Consider the following 16,948-nt stretch of genomic DNA (forward strand, 5'->3'; position numbering starts at 1 on the left):
TATTTGTATAACTCTCAGATTGAGTGAAGATCAATGTAACAACGAAAAACTTAAGTTTCGTTTTTTATTATTTCCTACCTTAGTGGAAAGTATAACATCCCTCACTTCAATTTGTCAGTAAGTTTTACTTTTTGGTGCTCGGAGTTTCTTACCAAAATTTACATGTAATTTTTTAAAATAATATCTTTTATTTATAAATTTAATTTTAAGGTTATCTTTTAAGATTTTATGTAAGTTAATTGATATTAACAGTGATTAATAATTACAATTTATTTTTACAACAATAATCATCATTAATTCATTATATTATTGCTATTAATTTCCGGACCCTCGTGGTTATTCTTAATTAAAACCGGACGATTTATTTTTCTTCATATATATCTCTCTGAAACGTGAAAATCGATTGCACTGGGCAAAGTTACTCAAGTTGTGGACCACACTGAACTGATCGAAATCCGTTATCATTGAAGAGAAGTTATTTCAATTCGACGTTTAATATTTGGGTCGAGAATTCAGCAATTTGTGAAACTCGCTGCTGGCACACTTTTTGTAACATTACTGATATATTACAAACAATTTAAATCAAAAGTTCTGAAAAATGAAAGCAAACATTTTTTCATTAAAGAATCACGATAATTAATGAGACTTTAAAATAAGTTATTTTATCATTGTCGTCCGAGATATTAATTGTTATTTGCGATACAGTATTAAAAATTAAATTTTATTTGGTGAACAGGGATGTTTGCGAAACGAAGCCACATGCCGAGTGTCGCATCCCTACGTACAAAATAAAATACTTAATTTTTAACATGTTTATCGTAGACTATTTTTAGACAGCCGTTCAATATTTAGCCACTAGATGAGGCATGCCCAGCCGGGGCAAATATAGCCTTCAAACAAGTTGCAACAGTGACGTGGAATCTCAGAATGCCATGCAGGCACATGTATAAAAGGTATTCTACGTCACTGTCGCACCTCGATGGAAGGCTAGAATTGCCCCGCCTGGGCATGCCTGCACTAGATAATATTATACAGTATTGCATATTGTAATTCATTTACATAGGTATACTGGTTGAAGTGCTAGACTGGAGTTTCAAAATGTTGTTCGAAAATTAATAATAATAATAATAATAATAATAATAATAATAATAATAATGACAATAGTAATAATGATGATAAGATAACTTATTATTCTAAAAGTGAACGTGAATAATTATGAGAAGATGCAGGGAGAGTAACAATGGAATTATTACCAGCAAATCAAGGCAGCAATAAGATAATATATAATACGACATAGCCTATTTATGGAATGACGGAAAATATAGTTAAAGTTGAGTATTCAGCGAAGAGATTCATCCCATTCGTTCAATGTTTCAAACTCTAATATAGGCCCGTATATTCTGGAAATGTGTAATAAGAAGTTAAGATTATCAATGAAATACTGCAGTTGTTGAAGAAATTTAGCCAAAACAAAACAATCGTTTTTAAAAGTAGTAGGCTTAGTTTCGTATCGCATTTTTGATCGGTTGCGATCGCTGCGACGTGGCACTTTGTGGGAAGAAACGTCTACACATACATTTTAAAGTTAGTGTTTAAAGTACGCTACCGTATAATGACCAATTTTGAACACGCTTGCATAAAGTTAAAAAAAAAAAAAACTACTTTTAGGAATGGCTGACTAAAAAAATTGAAGTAGCTCTTATAATTAAATTAATACATAAACTAACAGAATTAAATCTGTGCACATCTCGTGAATGATATTGACAAGGTTCTGGTCATTTGAACGTATGCAAGAGAAATGAGAGGAACAATAATTAAATATTAAAACCTGAGAGTTACTATGTCAGCGGAAACTGAAAACAAATTATAGGCTACATCGCAAATAACAATAACAGTTTTAAGCTATCCTTAGCACATTCAAAAGGCAGTAGGCTAAGTGCAGAAGTGGTTAAAAGGAAATGCAAAATCAATACTAAATCTACAGTAGAGTCTCGATCCGTAATTATAAACTTTTACAGTATGTCTAGTATTTAAGAAAAATGTCATTAATGTTTGCCTACCTGCTGATTGACGTTTTCTCGCTGCGAGATGTACCATGAACAGTGAAGGATAATAAGAAATGTCGGATAATCGAGACTCTACTGTATGTGAAAAACAATCATGAAACACAGAACCTTTGAGTGAAATACAGGAACTGAAACGACGCTATACATAGTGGAAGAAGAGATTTGAAGCAAACCAAGCGATTTTATAGCTGTAAAATACACATGTTGACAAAGAAACAGTGGTTTAAGGGGTTGGGTACGCTTACAGCAGTACAATTTTGGAAATATTCAACATTTTTTTCCTCCATTACTGTATCTTGTACAATAATGAAAATTAGTATGTGTAAAACACTGTCCTTCTGCTATATGAAAAAAATATTTTTACGATTTAAAATAAATTATTTACTTATTTTTTTCAAAATTCAGTTCACTGTGCAATGATGAAGCGTTTCCCACATAACTAAAAAACTACCCCAAGATTCTGTGATGAAATTTTTTGTGTGTATTTATGCATGTCATGTCTACAATATGTTGCAAGACCACTTTTCTACCTTTGATAGATTGTCTAATAAATAAATTCATTTTAAAAATGGTCAAATTTCAGTATTTTCTTATAACACAAAATAAAAAAAAATATTTATTAAGGAATGTAGTTAAAAGAGCATGATATTATAAACATGAGTTTCAGCAATAAAATAAAAAAAAACATGAAAAAGTTAACAAGTTTATGAGTTAAGTGGGAAACGCTTCATCAGTGCACAGTAAATTGCCACAATTTTGAATTTTGAAAAAAAAAAAAAAAAAACAATTTTTTTTAAATCGTAAAAATAAATTTTTCATATAGCAGAATGACAGTGTTTAACATACCAATTTTCATTATTGTACAAGATACAGTATTGGAGGAAAAAAATGTTGAATATTTTCAAAAATTTTACTGCTAACTGTACCTAACCCCATAAGAAAAACAGATCACGAAGCGGAATAAGTAGACATAAGCTGCCATAAGCAATTAAAAGCATATGAATAATGCAAATATGTAAGGAGCAATACATTTAAATATAAACATTATGAAAACAAATCTCTTGGCTTGGCATTGCGAGAAGTCTGTACACATAGGCATGCTTTGTCTACAGTACGCCCTATATATGCGATGAAAGTCCAACTCCGACAGGTAGCCTGGGTGGCATTTGTAAATCCGGTAATGACAGGTGGGCCATCCTGCCTAAACTCCTGATAGAGCCAGGCTCCGTTTATTGGACGTATAGCCTGTAAGTTCCAGGGGCCCGTAGTCCCAAGCCCTTCCTGTCATCTTAGGCTGATAGGTAAGCCATCCTTCCTCAGCCTCTGATATGGAACCAGAACTCGTTCGCATACGAATAGCCTGATGAGCCCCAGGGGCCCGTAGCCCTAAGCCCTTCCTATATCAGCACTGGAAACTTGTACTATCCCGTAGACTTCACACTAGCCTGTTTTTACTATTGTAGGTGAGAGATTAAATGAGGGGTGGAGAGTGTTGGTGGAATGACAAAGAAACAAGAGTACCCAAAGAAAAAAACCCTGCAACGTCTGCTTTGTCCATCACAAATTCCATCACGACCTGACTGGGGATCGAACCCGGTCCGCCTAGATTTAAGACCAGCGCGCTAGCACTCGAGCTACAGTCGCGGCTAAAGAACATCTCTACTGCGTTGTATCATTTTACACTTTCGAAAAAATGTCTCTAATATCAACGAAACGTACAGAATGCCGAAGGTCAAGGGCAGAACACAACCACGACTCGGCAGCTTCTCTTATTACTACTTTTCGTTAGGTGCCGATTATTGTCTTCCGTCGTCTGATCACTAGAGTAGAACTACAAGGCACTAGTTTCACTTCCAACTTAAAACTTAAAATTTTCATTCATTAATAAAATTACCGATGATCTGAAGATGAAAAGTTTTATTTCAAAACTTAAGTTTGACTATCCCGTATTTTCTGTAATGATGAATACCGTTTCTGTTCATACACTGTGACGAATAATTAACATTTTTTGCCGACTTGTTGGTATAAAACTTCACGTTTTTCCCCCTCCCCGTGTTGTGCACTATAGTATGCTTCCGGTTTTTTTATAGACTGAACTCAGTAGAGGAGATATTCGACTGTATCTGCTGCGGTAAAAAATGGAAGTACATTTGACAGTTTTAAACTGAGAAGTCTAAGATTTCTGCTGAAAAATCTGTAAGAAGATGCTTATCACATACTATAGTAACAGTTTTAGTGCTATAATGTTGCTTCTGTGACAAAATAATTAAAAATATAATAGGCCTACTTTTTAAACTCAGATGACGCGTAATTAAAAGTCGCAGAGATGATCACAATCCTCGATTCCAACAATTGGCCCCTTAGTCCGTTCCGTCCTCATTTCTGTAATGTAATCTGAACGAATACCAGATATTCGAAAGTCGGACTCTCTGGTCATGTGATCAACATGGCGCAAGGACGCCATGTTACGTACATTGTTAGAAAAAAGGTTTTGTCGCTCAGATAGGGTGTCCCAGAAAGGAGGCAGTACGCATGATCAGTAATTTTATTACCTCAACTAGTCCTCCTCTTGTGAACAGGGTCGCTCGTCCTCTCATCATGCACATTACCTCATTTCTGGGACAGTATCTGTGTGACATAACTTTTTTCTAAGACTGTACATGGAGGATATGCGTCCACCTGATGACAAGTTAAAGCTGGTTCACAATAAACCGGGAACGGAAATGGAAACAACGACAACGAGAGCGGAAATAATGTTAAAATAAATGTATTTAAACGTGAGCATTCACAATAGTTTATTGTGAATGCTTACATTTAAATACATTTAGTTTAACAATATTTCCGTTCTCGTTCTCGTTTCCGTTTCCCGGTTTACTGTGAACCAGCCTGTACTCTAGTCCCATCGATTGTCAGTCATGTCAAAAGTAGTTCTAAACGAGCTAAAGTTTAACCGTTAATCCAATAATGATATGAAAAAATATCTAAACGAGCTAAAGTTTAACCGTTAATCCAATAATGATATGAAAAAATATGTTGGTAATGTAATATAATAGTACTTGTGATCATTTGTGAAATTATGATGGTATTTGTGATTCTAAACACAGATCCGTCCGAGTGGTTATCGTATCCCGGTTTCCCCACCCGTTCCCGATGGCTCCTCTGTAAAGGCTAGTGGCGAGGTTTTCAGCCTCTTTGGTAAAAATATTTGCTGTATAGAATTTGAAGTCTACGTGATATTATACAATTGTTTAAAATAATTTAAAGAAAAGGAGCCCGTTAAGTAACTATCATGTGATTTCTCCCGCTTCGACGACCTTACGACATAACCACTGGCTGACAGTATTTGTTAATAGAAGTGTATACTTGTTTTTTTGAAAGATGGGGCATGACAGTTAAGCGGCCGAGCTTGGAACTACAGTGCCATGTTGCCGATATGGACTACCACGCTGCCAGCTGATTGAAGGTAACAATTGTCGTTAAGTTGGCTGACGTTAAAACATCCATTGACAATTGACGCGAAGGTAAGAAAACAATACAAAAATCGACAGAGAATCAAAGACGAAACGTACCAATGCTAACATTGTGTGCACAATAAATGTCGCCAAGAGAACTATTAAGCACTCGCCACGTGCGAACTGTAAGTTTGGCAACTCAACAGTTGTTACCATAGCAACAGGCCTACCACGCTATGTGACATTCAGTTGTTTCTCCGAACGCAACGCTCCTGTCATGTACCATCTTTAAAAAAAAACAAGTATAGACATGATCGTATCACAGTCTAGTATATACAGTCACGAGGGCTTGAGTTGTTTAGGGTTCTAGGAACAATAGATTGTATACCGGTACTATGTATTTCGCATTGTGATGAGGCGATAGTAGCGATCCTAGTGGTTAGCAACTATCTATGGATGCATATTCCCTACGTACTGAGCTTCGTGACTGTATATACTAGACTGTGATCGTATTTCGTAAGCAGTGGTTCTGTGCCGTGCTTATTGCATGCCATGGAAATGACGCAAATAGTAATTGTTAGGTGCTGTACAATCATATACTTTAAGAATTGGGCCTTTTGGGCTTATCGTCATTACTATTGTAAACCAGAACTAGGTATTTCCAGAAAGAGAAACTTGCTGATAATGTACCCATCAAGGTGCAAGACCATTACGAAAGACAAACCAGAACAACGTAAGACAAGGGATATATACTCAGTTAAAAAAAGTGAAGTTTTCACTTTCCTACCGGCAGTAGAAGGCATTTCCATTAGATCTGTGGTCGGCACATTTTTCACCAAGAGTAGGAGTCAATTCGAACAATCCTTCAGTTGTGAAGAATAATTATGATAATGATAGGCCTAATTAAATGACGTCATACTGGTTCGCATTAAAATGACTTCGTACTGTTTCTATTTCGGTTCGACGATAACTGGTAAGAACGATTATATAATTATATCTACAACTGCGATATCTAGACAGAAGAGTTTTGGTAGGTCTACTATATAAAATTACGCTTCCACTGCTCTACACCAAAAGAATTAATTAAAACTTGAGTATAATTCAGTTAATCTAATTCTTAAAATGTGCTTTTTGATTATTAATCATGATTGATTCGGAGTAAGTTCATTTATTACTCTCAAATATAATTTTATTCTCATGTCCCCTAATATTTTCAATGATTTTCGTTGATGCTGTTCTAAAATCTTGTTCAGATTGTAACTGAACTACTCTATATATGGTACACAATTGTTTTCTTATACTAGTTACCTAATAGGAGCAAGATGACCCATCTGGGCGCCATTCTGCGGCTGGAAGAGGTTCAATCCTGACTGACACGCCCGCGTTAGCACCAGCGTGACGTTGATGTACTGGCTGATTGTAGTGATGTGGCTGGGAGCCATTGGTTACAAAGGTCCATTCATTTTCTGTTGACTCGACAACTGCCAACCCGATTATGGGAATCTCGTTTTAAATGCTTTCAGAGCATTTAGGAGAACGAGAACGTGTTTTGATAAGATGGCTAAGAGGTTTGAGAAAATAGAAATAGGGCTATAGAATTTTGTCCCAAAGAGGACGCCGGTGCGGTGAAGACAAGCCTAATGCTATGATAAGCATAAAATTTTTTTAATGTTGTGACTTTGGGAAAATATTATGGAAAATAACTTTTTTCAGGTTTACAATCACTTCTCTTCCTCGAAGACTATTTTCTTTTGTGATTTCTTATCTCTTTAATTTCTGTAATTTCTAATGCTGATGCTAATCCTAAGAATTTTCACTGTATGTATTTTACTAGAAAGTCTACGTGTTTATGTTATCAGGATGTTATTTTGCAGTAGTTTCCTTTCCTTTTATAGCCTACGCATTTTACAAGGAAATCCTCATGTTTATGGTAGGCCTACCAGGATATTTGCAGTAGGCCTAGTTTCACTTCTATAATTTCCACTGGTTTTTTGTTCCATTGCATACATTTTACTAGAAATTCCTCAGTATTTTTAATTCCAGGATATGCCATTTGCAATAGTTTTACGAAGCTTTGAAAATTGGTAGAGGCAATAGCAATAGTAGAATTATAGTAGGTAAAACAAGATTTTTCAACTACCGTCTTAATTAACCATCATTTTCATCTTAGTTCTTTCAATTGTTTTTGTGTTATAATAAAATTCCTTATTGTCTAAATAACAGTCTTCAAGCGAAAAACACATTTTCGCTCCGTGGAGAAACTTTGAATGAGAAATGAGTAGCCAAAATAGATATTTTGTTTTCGTATATTATAATACTTCTTATACAATGGAAATAAATTAAAATACTTAAGTACTTTCAATAGAATCGGTTCAGATTATATTTTTATAAGTAACAAAAAAATTCTTGGAATAACCAAGGATACAATGCCTAAATATTTTGAATTTAAGGACTATCACGAAAATACCCTTGTACCATCACGAAATTATTCAAGTCCTTCTAGAGTGCTAATTTTGTTTTGTTTATACGTATTGCTTTTTTGTAAATATTGTATACATTTATTTGAGGTAAAAATACTGACATGTAACTTCCTGAAATCTAAAAATGTACGTACATAAAAAATACTGTTTATTATTTTAATTTAAACCTTATTTTTACACCAAAATCTTAGTAAAACGAATTTAACCAAGTCTGCCCTGCTATATGAATCCTCTAGATCAGGGGCGGCTCGTCCATAAGATCTGCGGAGCTGCAGCACTCCCTGCTTTGAGAGGAAAATAAAAATAATATTTATTTTAATTTGTAGAATAATTGTTACAGCGTTTATTGGTAAATTGCTTTATATTTCATCTGGCCGGGAATATGTACTATTATCTTATGCATTATCTTTTTGCGTGTCGACTGTACTGGAATTGACACTGCATTCAAAGTCGTCCTGGGATCTGCAGGGTGGGACAGATCATAGAGAGTGTGTTTTGCTAGGTAGGGGATAGAGGGGTGAAGGGAAGCAGAGGGAAACTGCCGCTGTTTAAAACCCGTATTTCGCTGCAGTGGCTTGCAGAGCCAGGCGACAAGAGAAGATCTTTCCTCCACTCCCAACCACTATTGTAATGCTACGTCAAATGGATTCTCTATTCCCTTGAAACTTAATGACAAAATTATTTTCTCTTCACATACTTATTGTTGTAGAATATTATCGAGTTAATATAATGAAATTAATGTTCTCTTTTATCTTATTATTACGTATCTATCCAGCTGCCAGCAGAACCTAATATTTGCTTTAACTCAAAATGATTGCACGAGTATAATCCTTTTGATATAGCACGTAAAATACGAAAGAGCCTTCTTTTCCAGTTTTAGAAAATTGTTGACCATCAGTATATTATCTGAGTGTTGCTTTGGTGTGACGTTTTAGTACCGTAACTTAACCAGTGCAAATGTGCAAGCATGAGTGTGTGTGAATTACAGAATATTAATTTTATTTTTCTCAACTTTCCCTTGCGGAGAAAATTCATGTAATGAAGTGAAATTAGAGGGTCGTTCGTTACCCAACTTAAATCTTACTGGAGCTTATTCCATCCGAAATAGTGCATATATGTAAGGAAGTATAATAATGACATTTACGCTGAGCATTTGTGGTTGCCTCCTCTTCGATGGTGATACTGCATAGACTAGGAGTGGTGTGACAGATTTAGGACATCTGCCCCTAGAAATTAAAAAGCACGAATCTTCGCAATCTCACCTGAAAAATGTTATTTCATTGGCTATGTTAGGCAAAACTAATATTGCTGTGCAATTAAGTGAAACGAACAGAACATATATTCTCAAACATACTCAAGAAGCGAGAAAAAAATCGTGAAATTATTTTAAAAAATATTGATTGTATCAAATTTTGTGGCGAATATGAACTTCCCCTTAGGGGACATGATGAAAAAACGATTCGAAGGACTCTGGTGTAACTTATTTCGTGGGTTGCTACAGTCCGTGAGTAATCTAAACGAGCCTCTCAAAAATCACTTGGAACATGCCACTGTTTAAAGGTAATTCTAAGACAATTCAGAATGAACTGGTAGATTGCAAGTTGAGTGTCTGCTGATTCAGAAATTCAGACTGAAATCGATGGTATTAGTTTTTTTTTTTTTTTTTTTAGCGATTAGAAAATGATGCCATAGACATCTCCCAACTAAGTGAGAAAGTATTGGTTTTTCGATATGTAGTGCATTTATTTTTGTCCTGTATTTATTAGTAATGGTATCAAGAAGTGAAATTTGTATGTACCCAAATCTACTGCAGCTCTCCCAATCCACAAGTTCACGAGCCGCCACTGCTCTAGATTCAAAACCCCCTAAAGACCATTTTGTTAATAATTGAGTTACCCTCACATATTGCTTGCAAATAATGAATTAAAACCAATGATTTCTATAGTCTTAATTAAAAAATCCACTAAATTTAAAGTAAAGGGTTAGTTAAAAATCACTATTAGGTTGAAAACTCTCTCTATTTGCCACCAGTTACTGTCAAAATCCTTCAATTTGTGAAAGTGGATATAGGGAATCTATAGGATTCGTGTAATGTCTGGATGAGATATTTTTACCTCACGGAACACTGGAAAAGGTCTTAAAATTTTCAAAAGCGCACACAATGTTAAAGAAGAACTTTCATGAAAACGACTACTGAGACAGCGTCTACAAGATCAGTTTGTAAAATGATAACCATGATTTTATTTCGACTTAAAATATGTCTTCCCCGCACCGACTATGGACACCGGTTTCGGGATCCGTGATGAAACAAAAATAACAGAATTTCAATTGCTTACTCTAACAAGACTATGAGAGACAGCAGAATGCTAATGCTATTAGGTCTCCCTGTCTTCCTATTCCCGATGGCAGGAGGGGGTTGCATTTTGATTTAGGGTTACGTCTTTCTCCGAGCTAGTATGAGGAGGGGCAACTTGGAAATGACAGTCACAAAATATATATACGTAGAACACGTCAATAAAACACATAATAGGCGCTATGATTTCGTGCCCAATAAATTTAATTGGATAGTATAGGCTATAGATATAATTTAAAATGAAAGAGGCCGACGGAAAAACAATGGAAGTACGAGTAATATGAATATGTATAAGGCCTATGTAAAAAAACACAATGTGAAATTAACGTGTTACATAAAATTTTAGGAACCAAGAGAAAATGCTGTGCACAAGAAAGTCACATAGTTTGGCAGTTAATACATATATTGCAGATTTATTTAATTACTAGCCGTACCCGTGCGCTCCGCTGCTCCCGTTAGAAATAAATATAAAGTAAATACATAATTAAAATAGGACATTTGATCCAGGGAACATTCGTGTTTGATAGAAAGATAAATCGTTTAATATGTTACTTAATTTAAATTGCATCCAAATAATTAAAATGTGATCATTTTGGTCCAGAGACACTCATTTGGTGCAATGACAATTCCTTTAACATATTTCTTAATTTTTATTACATGCAACCATAGTTTAATGAAGATTGACATCATTTAGATTTAATGTGTATATTTTATTTTACTTGTTATAGGTTTCCATTGAATTATGGTAATAACTTAATTTTAACCCTTGTTTTCTACGTATTCAGTAAATGGCGCTTGGCCTACTATGGTACTGAACCCTTCAAATAACTTAAATTATATTATATAATATTACATTACATAATACATTACATATACATTACATTACATATTATATTATATTATATTATATTATATTATATTATATTATATTATCAGAAGATACTATAATAACATTATAGCATTATGTCCATCTAGAGAAACTAACACTTTCCAGTGGTGAAATAATAATTAATTATACAAATCGGTTAATTTAGCTTCCGATATTACTTCATACAAACACAGAAACATTCTCTGTAAGCTATCTTTCATAGCTTTCGATTGTTGCTCTCCAAGGCCCCTTATAGACGAAGTCATTTGTTTTTTAATTCATTACACGGCCTTAGATGGCAGTTATTTTAATTTCAAAACTCATTTATCTCATTAAATATCAGTCCTATCAAAATTTTTCAAGAATAAAATTTATCGCAAATTATTTTTAAAGAAACTTTTGTTATGTAACATTTTTCACAAAAATCAATAATAAGCGAGATATTTCGATTTATTTAATTCAGGCCCCCTTATAACCCCCATTTTAAATTATGTATTTTGAATGCCATATAGCCTAAAATCTAAGTTACAACGAACTTAATTTATATTCCAATTTTCATCGAAATCCGTTCAGCCATTATCGCGTGAAAAGGTAACAAACATACAGACAGACAGACAAACAAAAATTTCAAAAAAGCGATTTTCGGTTTCAGGGTGGTTAATTATATATGTTAGGACCAATTATTTTTGGAAAATCGAAAATTACCAGAAAAATTTCCACTACAGATTTATTATTAGTAGTATAGATTTCCCAATTGTTTTGAAATAAAGTTATATGGAATTGGTGCGTGATCTGATTATATGGATTTTTGTGCAATCTAAAACTACGAATTCACCCATAAAATTCTTTAATTTCTGCTCTCAGTCCCACCTAGGCGACTGTACGTATGTATAATAAATTAGCCAGTTGTTGTAGACTAAGTGAACGCCTATCCTTCCCACCGAAAGTAACGAAAGAAACTTTTCTGTTAGAATAAAAGTTATAAAAATTCCTCCATGCAGGGTGGAAGTAATGTAACTCTGAAGATTTCAAGAACTCATTCCTAGAACAGAAAACAACAAAAATGTATAATACTTATCATATTAGTTCCAAATGAATACTTTTCCACAGGAAAAAAAATCGTCTAAATGTTAACGGCATTTGAAAGGTGGATATGGAAAAGAACGGAACCGTGTAAAATGGACAGACAGAATAAGAAACGAAGCTGAGTTGGGGAGAGTGGGTGAAGAAAGAATGACGCTGAAACTGATCAAGAAGAAGAAAAGGAATTGGCTGGGTCACTGGTTGAGAAGAAACTGCCTTCTGAAGGTTGCACTAGAAGGAATGGTGAACGGGAGAAGAGTTCGGGGCAGAAGATGATATCAGATGATAGACGACATTAAGATATATGGATCATATGCGGAGAATAAGAGGAAGGCAGAAAATAGGAAAGACTGGAGAATGCTGGGTTTACAGTGAAAGACCTGTCCTTGAACAGAACGCTATAAATGAAATGTTAACGCTGTTTTACTCGATAAGTACTATCTACGATTCTGATTTTTACTTTTATCACTAGAGAAAGTGATAAGCAGTGATTTATCACTTTGCAGTTTTCAATAAAATGAACGATTTTCTTGCAAATTAAATGAAAAAATTAACACGAATCGTTATTTCCTGAAATTAGAAAGCCTGGCAACCTTACTGGAGTGACTAAGGTACGGAACTCTGCTGTTTAGACCGGGTGTTTGTGTACTTTCGTACTTGAGCCAGTGATGCTCTGTTGCCAAACTACGCAGACTTTTAGCCTGATTTTCTAATTAATCATGCACTTAATTACAAAACGCGTAACAGTTTGTTTATTTATTTATTTTAATGTATTCTACTTCCCCCTTCAATCTGAACAGTTATATCACTTCCATTATGTATAATTAATTACAGCATATAATTTCAGTTTTTTTCTATCCTTAACCGTCGCCTATCATTTAATTTTATTTCCATCTTTTATGAACTCAGAGTTACGGTAGTCTCTAGTAGATATGTTGACATCACATCTTTAAAATCTCGCTGATAAGTGCGGAGGACAGAACGAATGATCATCTAGTTTGCTGAACGTGACACGAGTGACAATAACCAACGACCCAGAAAACAAATTTATTTTCATCGTTGGCCTGATCAAAGATAGACATATGAAAGTTGCAGACAATACGGTACATCTCTTGATATAGCATCTTATCAATTACGTCAATTCGAAATCATGCAATAAGACTATACGCAAGATATTTAGAATAACACATGCAGTTGTTTTCACTAAGTAAGCTTAATCAAAATAATTTCATTAATGTCAAATTTTTATGCCATCAACTCATCAACAATTAGGCACTCTTGATTTTCGTGAAACTGTGAAATCTGAATAATGAATTTTTATTCTCCTCAGGTAACTTTCTTCATATACGATTCGTACATATTTTTAAATTTTGGTTATTTAACGACACTGTATGAACTGCTATGTTATTCAGCGTTAATAGAATTGGTGTAACAGAATAAGATTGAAGATTCGCTATAGAATTACCAGACATTCTCCTTACATTTGCGGAAAATCTGGAAAAAAATCGAATCAGATAATCAGCCCAAGCAGCAATCGAACCCACGCCAGAGCGCAGCCCCGTATCAGTAGGCAAACGCGCAAACACCTGAGTTACGCTGGTGGCTATACCTATATCCATATTAGTGGCGAAGCATTACACAGTTGGTCACACAAAATTTTAATAGTCCCTAGCAGATGAAAGTAATGAGAGTTATTCTAATTTCTTACAAGTATTTCGTAAATATTTTGAATAAAATACTGTAGTTGATATCTAATTCTGTTGCTGAATGTCAATTTATTATTCTTTAGCAGACGTTGATAATGATTGTTATTGCCTTGATACATACATAGGCAGTAGTGTTCTGCCAAATGACAGATCTTTCACTGCAAATCCAGCATTCTCTAATCTTTCCTATTTTATGCCTTATTCTTAGTCTCCGCATATGATCAATGTACCTTAATGTCGACTATCATCTGATATCTTCTGATCCTAACTCTTCTTCCGTTCACCATTCCTTTCACTGCATTCTTCAGTAGGCAGTTCCTTCTCAGTGACCCAACCAATTCCTTTTCCTCTTCCTGATCAGTTTCAGCATCATTCTATCTTCACCCACTCTTTCCAACACAGTTTCATTTCTTATTCTGTTTGTCCACATTACACGCTCCATCCTTCTCCACACCCACAATTCAAATCCTTCCAGTCGCTTCTCTTTACTTTGTCGTAAAGTCCGTGTTTCTGTCCCATACAATGCTACACTCCACAAAAAGCATTTCACTAGTCTCTTCCTTAGTTCTTTTTCCAGAGGTCCGCAGAAGATGCTCCTTTTTTATTAAAAACTTCTTTTGCCATTGCTATCCTCCTTTTTACTTTCTGGCAGCAGTTCATATTACTGATTATACAAGTAGTAAGTTACATCCCAAGTATTTGATGCTGTCCACTTTCTCTACTGCCTCATTTAGTATTATCACGTTTACCTTCTTTATTTTCCTTCCGACAACCATGATCTTCGTCTTTTTGCATTTATCTTCATCCCATACTGCTCATAGCTGTCTTTTAGCTCCACTAGCATATCCGTTAGTATCGTCTCATCTTCTGATTACAACTCAATAATAATAATAATAATAATAATAATAATAATAATAATAATAATAATACTTTTGGTTTATACCTGAAGTGTGCCTTTGTTATGTTATGTTACGATATTAAATATTGAAATAGGGCAGAGGGCGACCGACTGCAATTAGGCCGCTTGTAGTTGATAGCGAGGTCAGCGGTCAGACAAACACAACGCACAAGTGCTCGCAGCTAACGTTTGTTCAATGACTTTGAAGGCTTCTTAGTAAATCACTTTAAGGCCAATACTTTTCAGGAGTTGCCTCCTACTGCCATCCTCCAAAGTCTTCTGTCCTGCCAGTCGCCATCTTTCTAATTCCGCTCCTGCATTACCCTGGCTACTCCACCTCTCCAGGTGCCTTTTCTTCCTCCCATATGGAGACCATGACAGTATCTGTTTGGGCCATCTATCCTCTGGCATTCTCTGAACATGGCCATACCATTGCAACGTTCTCTTTTCTAATCGTTCCACTAGTGTTTCTTCTTGTTCCATTACACTCCGTAAGGCCAATAACAGAAGTCTTATATTAAAATTAAAATTTTATTTTAAGCATATTTTTTTGGCCGACTCCGAGGTCTAGTGGTTAACATGCTTGTGTCTGAATCCGAGTGTCACGGATTGAAACCAATCTCAATGTAAATTACTTTTTAGGAACAAATAATCCGAAGTACTGCTTCCATTGGACAAAGACGTAAATCAGTTGGTCTAATTGAGTAGATTTACTGCTTGTAAAAATCCCTTTGACCACGAATGGCAGCAAAATTATATGTTCAGATTCGCCAATATTCCGTTCTCAGCTCTCGATAGTAGAGTAGTAATTAGTAGTAATTTAAGGGGACTTGTATGTGAATCTATAAGAAAAATTATTACGAATATGCTTATATTTAAACTGAAAATGTACAACAAAGTTACAGCATAATTTGATGTAACATTTTATGACGTTATAATGAACCATTTAGCAATATTTCAAAGTATGAGACGTAAGTTTTAGGGTCATAGTTATTTCTTTACTCATTATTACATACCACGTGGAAAAAATAGTTTTAAATTTGCACATAGTGTAGAGACTCTCGCACACACGAGCGACCTCGCGAAGCGTACTATCCATAAGGGATATTAACATGCTAGAGATCTGAAAGTCTATACAAAATTTCAGCTTTCTAATGTAATTTATTATTTTAATGTGTACATTTTTGTTATACTATTCGAAGAGACAAAAAACGTTTTGTAATAGAGTACTTAAGTTTGAAGTATTCACGATATTAGAAGTCAGTATGACACCCGCCAAAATCAAAACGAAAAAAAAATTCACGAATTGTTTTAATTAAACAAATGTGTTATTTTTAATCCTACTGTTTTAGTACATTTCGACTTAAGCAGTGTGCAAACCATATTAAATATTTATTTACTGTGATCGAATAAGAATTAGGTCTTGTTATATTCTAATCGGTAAAAAACTGTAAGTTCTTTTACTTCCTTAATTTTGTTTGCCAGAAAGATTCAATTAATTTTCCTTCAGTAACATGCTTTAGGTACTCTATTTTTCGAAATAAAATATATATTCCTACGAATAAATGCCTTGTACACGTACAGACAGATTTATTTCTACTACTACGATACTGTAAATAAATCAGATGGGACACAATTTGTTTATTTATTGAGATTCTTTAAATAATGAAGTTATTCCTGAGCCCTTTCACATATGACCAACCGCCACAATTGTTCAACCCTTGCTCAGCACACTCATCCCTCCATCGTCCTCGGTACGAAATACGTACGTAAAATCATTGTATGCAGTATATCATTGACAGCCCGGGACAAGTACTCAAATACCTGATAAATTTTCTTCATGCTTTTGAACCCTATTAGATGAATTCTTTGTTCGTCAGTTAACTATGCAGATTTAATGTCCTATCTAGCTTTGGTCCAGAACAAATCTTTGCTTAAAAAAAAGTCAACAATCAACGGAGATAAAGGCAAGGAAGTTAGCCCAAATCGTGATAGCTGCAATAAAGAACCTACAGGAGCCCGCAGGTTCTACCCTTCGCAAA

At 34.7% G+C, this 16,948-nt stretch overlaps 1 protein-coding gene across 4 annotated transcripts in view; it reads right to left on the reverse strand.

Moving 5' to 3' along the window:
- Window positions 1-16,948, reverse strand: part of Mtp (microsomal triacylglycerol transfer protein) — a 133,003-nt gene that overhangs the window by 83,273 nt on the left and 32,782 nt on the right. The window contains exon 1 of one of the 4 annotated variants that reach the window (XM_069849620.1): window positions 6,827-6,954. The exons of 2 other annotated variants lie outside the window; for them this stretch is intronic. In XM_069849620.1, the coding sequence (XP_069705721.1) occupies window positions 6,827-6,860 (34 nt within the window). In that variant the 5' untranslated portion in view covers window positions 6,861-6,954. Of the gene's footprint in view, window positions 1-6,826; window positions 6,955-16,948 lie in introns of those variants that run through there. One more of the 4 variants, XM_069849622.1, reaches the window with a different exon arrangement.

The sequence above is a fragment of the Periplaneta americana genome, chromosome 16 (genome assembly GCF_040183065.1).
Source record: "Periplaneta americana isolate PAMFEO1 chromosome 16, P.americana_PAMFEO1_priV1, whole genome shotgun sequence".
NCBI classification, from domain to species: domain Eukaryota; kingdom Metazoa; phylum Arthropoda; class Insecta; order Blattodea; family Blattidae; genus Periplaneta; species Periplaneta americana.